General features: G+C 44.2%; 1 protein-coding gene across 1 annotated transcript; it reads left to right on the forward strand.

The window, feature by feature from the left end:
* Positions 1–639: 639 nt before the first annotated feature.
* Positions 640–8,212, forward strand: LOC311342054 (uncharacterized protein; the record flags this gene model as incomplete). The annotated part of the gene is made up of 11 exons (XM_084466868.1): positions 640–768; positions 2,990–3,051; positions 3,772–3,874; positions 4,312–4,397; positions 4,605–4,705; positions 5,031–5,101; positions 5,297–5,404; positions 5,522–5,592; positions 5,917–6,034; positions 6,252–6,416; positions 6,935–8,212. The coding sequence occupies exons 1-11, from the start codon at positions 664–666 to the stop codon at positions 8,210–8,212; spliced, it is 2,268 nt and encodes a 755-aa protein (XP_084322994.1). The 5' UTR covers positions 640–663.
* Positions 8,213–8,856: the final 644 nt, after the last annotated feature.

Genomic DNA, 8,856 nt, shown 5'->3' on the forward strand with positions numbered 1-8,856 from the left:
TTAAATAATGTGGAGCGCCTCTAAGACAACTAAAGGTAAGTCTCTCTTTGATCGAATTTACCTTTAACTGACGCCATTTAAACGAATCAATAAACGGTCTATCCAGGTGGACTGGCAAATATTTCCCTCAATATTTTCCCTCCAGCTTGGAAGTGTTTAAAGGAGTTTAAAGGATTGTGTAAATACCCTTTTTAAGTCTAACTTTGATCTTTCAATCTTCTTGCCAAGCTTCTTGTTTATGATGTAAACAAGAAGTTTATCTCTGTAATCTCCCCTTGTAATAATTAGTCACTGTCCCACGGTCATTATGAAGCTACAATAAAAGAAGAAAACAGTTTCTGTTCTAACTGTGAATCCTATGACAACAGATGACCCAGTCCTGGGATGCCATGTAGGACAGTTGCTATGACTACGCCTCACCACATTGGTCAGAGAGATTTTGGGTAGAAGATGCCACCACCTCCACCGCCACCCCCACCCCCTCCCCCACCACCGCCCCCACCACCGCCACCCCCTCCGGGTAACAAGGTTAATGTGGATTCCACGGGCCACAATCTGAAGCCATTCCACTGGGAGGCCCTGCCCACGGCCAGTGTGGAGGGCAAGCACAACATTTGGACGTCCGAGCGACCCAGGGGGGAGTACAAGCTGGACACAGACCGCATGGAGGAGCTCTTCAGCCACGACAGCCCGGCGCTGGGCTCCCAGAAAACCAAGACCCTGCACCGCATGAGCATGAAGCCTGCCTCTGCAGGCCGAGGGGAGACGGTGAGTACCATCAGGGGGACTGCCGTTCCCGCTTTGTATCCCTCCTGATCAGATCCCCAGCATGTCCTTTACTACGCCAAATATTAAGTCACACTTAATCACCTCAGAGATAATTAGTGGATGTAATACCAATGCCAACATCTCTAACCTTATTCCTAACCATTCTCTAAACTAACTCCTAAACTTAAAGGAGATATATGTAACAAATATACTATACTAGATCATAAAATGATCATGATCACGATCATCAGAGATTAAGGAAGCTAAGTCAAAATGCTTCTCTGACAAGTATGTTCTCGTTCAAACAAATGTTCTTGGTCAGAGGATTCGTTTTTGTTTTGGCCTATGTGGAATGGTTCACTTTTCTTTCAGGATACCGCGTTGCCAATTATGAAGCAAATTTGTAGCTATGGAAGCAAGCAAACACACAAGAACTACTGAGATTCTACTAGATTCTACCCAACCTTAAAGCCCAAAACTCAAAAAAGCTCCATGACCAGAGCCGTGCTAAAATACTTGTAGATCTCGGTGTTACATATGAAAGATGGAGACAGCTCAGAGCACAGAAGGATTTCAAGAGACATGCCCCAAGAGCTGGTTTATAAATTGCAAACATGTACATGAGCCGATTAACTGTGTATGACTCATTGTCATTATCAAATTATAATAATTGTGCTCATCTCAAAGTGAAATACTGCACTCAATGTCACGTATTGCACCTTCAACCGTCTCTATCATAATACCTCAACTTAACCATCTCTAACCTAATAGCTACACTTAACGAGCTCTAACCTAATACCTAAACTTCAGACATCTTGGCTCCAGAATATGTTGTATAGTTAGCATGGAATGGCACATGTAGATATGGATTATAGCACTGCACCACCTGGCATACGTTGTATAGCATAGCATATGTATCATAGCCTAGCATATATAGTATAGCCTAAGATCATATACCTATAATAATTGTTTAGTGTACTGTCAATTAGCATATAGAGTATGTATAAGGCCTATAGCATAGTGTAGCGTAGCATATGAAATATAGCATAGCACATGCTTGACATTTGTCATCATAAGCAAGTTATGAGCTCATTACAGGATGAAGAGCAAATAGGAATACAGAATGGTAACCCAGTATGATCAGAGCTGCCAACGCACACATGCCACACATCCACTTTCTCCCCCCCCCGTCAACAATCCCGATCGCCCCCCCCCCCCCACAGTCAACATTTACACCCGCGGACACTGCTATAAGGTATGAATTACAAGATTCTACAGAATCTCACGCCAGCGAAAACCCAAAAGTTGGCAGCCCTGGTATGATTCATATGAATCATACTGGGTTACCATTCTGTATTCCTATTTGTTCATGAGTTCATAACTTCCCTTTTGTGTCTGCTTTACTTCTGCGTAATCGTCAATTATCCTGGCAACAGTTTTGTTAACCTGTTTTACAGTTCGCTAGGTTCCCCTTGCGTGAGTATTTGTGTGTCAGGTACAGCGTGTGTTGTTTAACAGTCTTGGCTCTATATTCACTTCTAGGAGAAGAAGTGACAGCAAACAGCTGGCATTAGACTTTGTACTTTCGGCAGTTGTATACCGACGCATGTTGTCAGACCATGAATGTTTTCTGTAAAACCTTTCTTACCAAATAATATACACTCTCACTTCCATTGGTCTACTTTGTAAAGCATTTGTGTTTGGACAATTACAAACAATGGAGGGCCAAAGGGGTTGCTTTCACATGGAAATAAATGTGATATTCCACTTCATTGACCTATGATCCCTGAGTTTGACATGAGGAATATCATAGCACAGTGGTTATCACTGTTTTGTGATTAGTAATCAGTCTATGAATCCTTTATCTTTACCACTATTCTCTCTTTAGGGTCAATAGTGAGTAATCTGATTGGTATTTGGTTGATTAATGGCATTAAAATCAACAGTGAAACCCTATCCTAATCTCACCAATGGCAGCTCATGAGCCTTTGATTATATTTATATTGTTTGTACTTCAGCTGTTTATAAAGTTTATTTCCTTTTTTTATTAACATTTATACTACTCATATTGTGTCTGTAGACATATATATATACAAACATTTGTTGGGGTAGTTTGTATAATAAAATTCCAATGGCTGTCCTGTGACACACTAATTTCCTGTCTCTGAAGAAGTACATATCATCTTTTAATCCAATGTTGTTTCATCTCATCGTATACTAGGTCACCATTCTGAACCAAAAGAGGAGCATGAACGTTGGTATTTTCCTGAAGCAGTTCCGGCGGTGAGTCAGCGGCCATGATCACCCTGCTATGAATGATCTTTCACCATCCCAATGCAAACACATCCAAGACTCGCCTGCCCCACGCCCACATCCCACTCCCTGCCTCACTCAGGTCTGGCCTGCGTGTCAGCACATGCAGCAGCTTAGCTGTTTCCACAACGCACTCCCTCAGATAACCTGCTGCTGACACATTGCTTGCAAAATGAAACCAGCGCTTTAGGCTTAATGAAGTTGTATAACCACAACACTCTTGTGTGTGTCTGTGTCGTTTGTCTTTCGTGGTGTGTTTCTTTGTATTAAGTAATGTTTCCCTTCCTGGACTACTTGGAGAGTGGTTATGATGACGGGATAAAACCTACATTTTTCACAGCTGAGCTGTTAACACGCGGCATATGTGTGGGATATTCTGTACAGTTGAAAGTCTCTTTCAATACAATTATTTCTATATTTGTAGTGTTTAAAGTGTGTTGTCTCTCTATCTTTGTTGGGGTCTGCTCTGTCCAGTATGAGTAAAGTAAAGTGCCTTAAAGAAGTGATATTGTAATGTTGGCCTCTAGCAGTCTAGCAGCCCTACTACATCCATGAAGTGTATGGGTGTAGCACGGAAAGGCAGCCTGTGTGATTTCCCAATACTAAGGAGATGGTTAGGAAAAGCAGAAGTAAACACTGTCTGGCGGCCCACTCACCTCCCTGTTCCTGTCTCTCTATTGTCCCCCATAGACCAGTCCAGGACATGATCGCAGATATCAGCTCAGGAACCAGCACCAAGTTTGGCACTGGGAAACTCAGGGAGCTGTGTAAGATGCTTCCAGAGGAAGGAGAGGTATTTGCCATGTTTTTCTTTTCTTTTTTTCTTATCCATATTCCTTGAAGCTGATTGGCTGAAGATTGTAGAGCATTAATATGACAGTAGAAAGAGAATCCAGCAAGCTGAAATACTACTCATACCCTCTCTGTTAATTAATGTCTGAGTTTGATGAATTCTGCATATAGTTGCAATTCCTTTGAAGGGAATGAAATGGCTAAAATTGAGCCACACCAATAACATCCACACCTATTATATTTATTGTATATGATTCCCTGTTAGAACCAAGCTACATCCCCTAAAGTTGATATAAGAAATTGAATCAACCTGTCACTAAATTCATCTGTGTCAGATACTTCACCGGAGGGGGTGCTATAACTGTTGTTTTAATGAAGTGTGTGTCCCCTGGATGAATGGGTGATTGGGTGATCTGGTGATTGGATGAATGGATTCAGGTGCGAGATTTGAACAAGTTTAAAGGCAACCAATCAGCCCTTGCAGAAGCCGATCTGTTCATGTTAATGCTGGTCAAAACCCCAAGGTGAGTTACTTCTTTAAAAAAATCACATTTACAGTCATCAAATAAAAAGGGACTCATCTTATTCAAACACTCATCAATGCATGCTACGAAAACATGTTTGGCAGCTATGTACCATACCAACGTGCTGTTACTAGGAGGATAGGCTAAATTTTTTTCTTCTTCACTTCTGTCTAAACCTGTTGGAACGTATCACGTTGTGCCCTGTAGCTACGAAGAACGCCTCAACTGCCTGGTTCTTCAGGAGGAGTTCCTCCCTCTCATGGAGGACATGAAGAAGTCCATAACTTTGTTGACAGCCGCTGCCAAGGGTAATGCATTTTTACCCATGCCTAGATTACTTGTCTAAATGTAATTTAAATTAGCAGGGCTGCTCTTGTCATCAACACTGTCAATGGTGCAGTTCTAGCTGTGTATTCCCTTCTTGCTTTTATTTCTACAAGCATTTTTTATTCATACATAATAAGTATGTTATTAATAAGTCATATATTTGTTTTAGTTTTAATTTTGCGTGTTCTCTTTTCACCTTGTTTTCTGAAATGTTCCAACCCTTCAAATTACACTGAGGGGAACAGGTACCCGATGTGAGAAACACTTATAACACTCACTATTTGTGTTTAAATTTTTTTTTAACAGAGCTCCTGGAGTGTGAAAACCTTCACTCTGTCATCCTTCTGGTGCGGAAAACTGGAAATCACTTGAACGCTGTGAGTGGCTAATGTCTGATGCTGTTCACTGGAACATTGATATTAAACAGTGTTTTGGAAGCACAACAATTTAAGGAAAAAATCTTTAGACCAGAAAACCAATTGCCTAAACCCTCAAAAGATGAGGGAAGCAAGGGTTTCTTATAGTCTTATAGTCTTTCTTATAGTCCCATGTTTTCTTTTCTGTGGTGTCAGGGCAGCTACGCCGGCAGCGCCATCGGCTTTCGCATGTCATCGCTCCTGAAACTAGTGGACACCAAAGCCAACAAACCTGGCATGAACCTGATGCATTACGTTGTCATGGTAACTCTCTCCTCAGTCGCCCGGGGTGGGATTCGGTCGTTTTGGTTGTGTCAGACTTAGTCCTTGAGACTTGTATTAAATCTTTTCTGCCTTCTGCCTTGCGTTATGTTTTGACAGGAAGCCGAGAAGTATGACTCCAACCTGCTTCAGTTTCCACGGCAGCTCAAACTTATTGGAGCGGCCTCAAGGTACTGACAGACACAGCAGTTGATTTTAAAGGGGAACCATCACACTCATCTATGTTCTGATATGTGGGAATACTTGTTATGGAAAAATCAAGGTCTCAACTCCTTTTTCAATTAATAAGTTTGACCATTGACACCATTGCTCAGGATGGCTATTTTTCAGAGGAAACAGAATTATAGCCAGGTTTTTTTCACAACACGCTCATGAAGCAGGACTCTCTTATATTAGAAAATAATACGATGGATCACCTTCCAACCTTCACCATCTCCTCTATGGTTGTTTGTTTTGATGCCACAATGGCTCTTGATTCTGCTTCCTGGTTCCAGGATCAACAAGGATGACATCAATGCAGAGTTTCAGAAAGAAGTCAAGCGAGTGCAAGTCGCCACAGTGGAAGCAGAGAAACAGGAGAACCTGAAGGCACTGATGGATGACTTCCTGAAGGTACTAGGACCTATAGATAATGGACCTGGCACTCCTGGAGTCCAGGAGTAACCTCAAAATAAGAAGTTGACTTCACTGTAAAGCTCCTGCCGTAAAGTCCCATCATCACCGGTACACATCCTTGACGCTGAACCCCCTCTCGATCCCCATTATTGCGATGATGATGTACTGAGCGATGACGTATTGATATGATATATTTACATGCGTCGTCTTCCAGGGTGCGGCCTCTTTGCAGGCTGAAACGCAGCAGAGTCTGGAGGCGCTCGACGCAGCCAGTGACACAGTGGCCCAGTTCTTCGGCGAGGACCCCAGCAGGTTCAAACTCCAGGAGTGTTGCACCATATTCAACACCTTCTGTGAGAAGTTCATGCGGGCGATCCAGGTAGAGAAGCGCTCGAACTTCGCCCTCTTCCTTTAGATTTTCATCTTATGAGTTAGGGTTTGGTTGTAGGGTGTGGTTATGGTTTGTTTTTAGGTAGAGGTTAGGGTTTGGTATTAGGGTGAGGCTATGGTTTCGTTTTAGGCTGAGGTTAGGGTTTGGTTTTAGGGTGAGGTTAGTTTGGTTTTAGGGTGAGGTTAGGGTTTGGTTTTAGGGTGAGGTTTGGTTGTAGGGTTAGGTTAGGGTCTGGTAAAAACAGGGTTCTAAGAGAAGACCTGGAGATGCAACACACATTTGCAAAGGGAAAAATGACACATGGCCGAACATTGAAAACAAGACAATTCAGGCACTTAATAAGACAAAATAGAAGATAAAGACCAATAAGAGAAGAATTGCATAGGACAAAATTTCCAATGGTGTACATATGATAGATGACTTTCCCTTAAGTTGTTTCCAGTTTAGAAGTGTAGTGTGAAGCTGTCACCAGTACCTTCTCACTAAAACTGATAATTCCCCTGCAGGAGAACAAGGATCGCATCTCAGCAGAGGTCAAGAAAAAGAACCGGCTGCAGATCGCTGCCAAGCGTCGCTCTACTGCCACCTGCTCCTGGGAAAAGGAGTCGAAGGGCATGGAGCTCGAGTCCTTCCTGCACACCTTCGCCTCCCGCCGCTCATCAAGGAGGAGGACAGGGAGGTCCGGTAAGGGCAGCCCTAACAATGGGAGCCCTAACAATGGGAGCCTATCAGAGATCTGTGCAGTGGCTATGGCAGACCACATAGGTCCCAGCAGGAGTGTGGTTGTCCTATCCGAGGAGAAGGGACAAAACAGACAGGACTCTGAAGCCCCCAACCTGACAGACAGCTCTTGGCCCGATGAGGCCCCGCCACCGAGCAGGGTTAAAGATACTTCCTCCAAGACTACCGAGGTTAAGCCTCCCAACACAAAGTCGGACTGCGACGTTGCCACGGGCTCCACCATGAAGAAGGACAGCAGCACCTCTATGGGGGGGCGCTTGGTGGGGATATATAACCGGGAGGAGCAGGAGCCGGAGCAGGAGCTGGTCGGCAACACACCGGAGGAGGCGCAGAAGCTGCGCGAGGCGTCCAGGAAGGTTCTTCGGTACCAGAACAGCCGAGGGAGCGTCTCCTCGGGGGACCAGGTTCTGGGAAACGTGAAGTCCCCAGGACCCACCAGCCAGTCCACCCAGCGGCGCACCTTAGACCTGGACGAACTCAGAGGTTTCGCAGAGGCCAAGGATGGCAAGGACCCCGCCAGACGACCCCTCTCTGAGCTCTCCTTCTCCAACGCTATCGGACGACGCCACACACTCTGTCTCCCACCCGGTTCGGCTAAGCGGGGGGAGGAGGAAGAGGAGGGTTGGCTGCCGCTCAAAGACGGAACTAAACCGTTGTTACGAGACCTGGGGAAGATGAAGTCGGTGGAGTCAGGGCTTTACGCCAGTCTGATTACGCCAAGATTGTTTGATGGCTCGGAAGACGGGAGCCCTCCCCCAATGGTGGAGAAGAGGAGTAAAACCAATTTTCCATTTCCTCTGGTGCTACCAGTTGAAGAGGCTTCGAAGCAAAGCCAGGCAGGGGCATCAAGTGAGGCCCCGGCAGGGACATCAAGTGAGGCCCCGGCAGGTATCCTTCCGAAGAAACCACAGATAAGTCCTGACAAGAGTCCAAATGTCTGGCACAAGTCAGACATTTTTGGATTTTTCAAACGTCTCGGAAATATAGGCAAACTGCCAAAAACTAAGGAACCTGCTTATAGCGACACAGGATCCTCAGTTTAACTGTAGGATTATTATTTTTTACAGGCATTACATTTTTACATCGCATTAGCTAACTATCCAGACATTTCAATGACTTCTGTTGTGATAATTAAGTAAGTACCCATGTCACCCATGGCTGATGTGTGCTATTTGATTTGGAAGGCTTAGAAGGTAGTGCGGACACTAGATAAAAGGGCTGAGTTGAAGTGAATATAAACGGTTACGCTGTAGGGCAGGAGCATTTGCCACATATTACCACTTGGTGGCAGCATGTTACAAGTACAACGCATTACAAGAGAAACGGCATAGAAAACTATCAGTTGAGATGCCCTGCTCTGCAGTAAGAAATGTGGTGGAAGGAAAGTCATTGAGTGGAAGTGGTTAAGCCTCATTAAATATGGGTGTACTTAAAAATATATATATCGTAGGACATAGTGCATATCTCTAAGCATACAATTGTTTTGTTGCCAGAGCTCAAGACACAAGCTTTTCAAGGATCTTATTTAATTGAACACTTGTATTTGTTCAGTTTGCTTAAACATACTCGTGCTGCTCAGCAGGCATCCATCCTAAATAAAGTTTTGCAGGGCGTAGCGAGGTATGGGAGCCACATGGTGTTGTGCTATTATGCATCCTGCACACTCAAAAGCAGGTCCTTCACCCCA

The sequence above is a fragment of the Micromesistius poutassou genome, assembly GCF_964030765.1.
Source record: "Micromesistius poutassou genome assembly, chromosome: 4".
In the NCBI taxonomy this organism is placed as follows: Eukaryota; Metazoa; Chordata; class Actinopteri; order Gadiformes; family Gadidae; genus Micromesistius; species Micromesistius poutassou.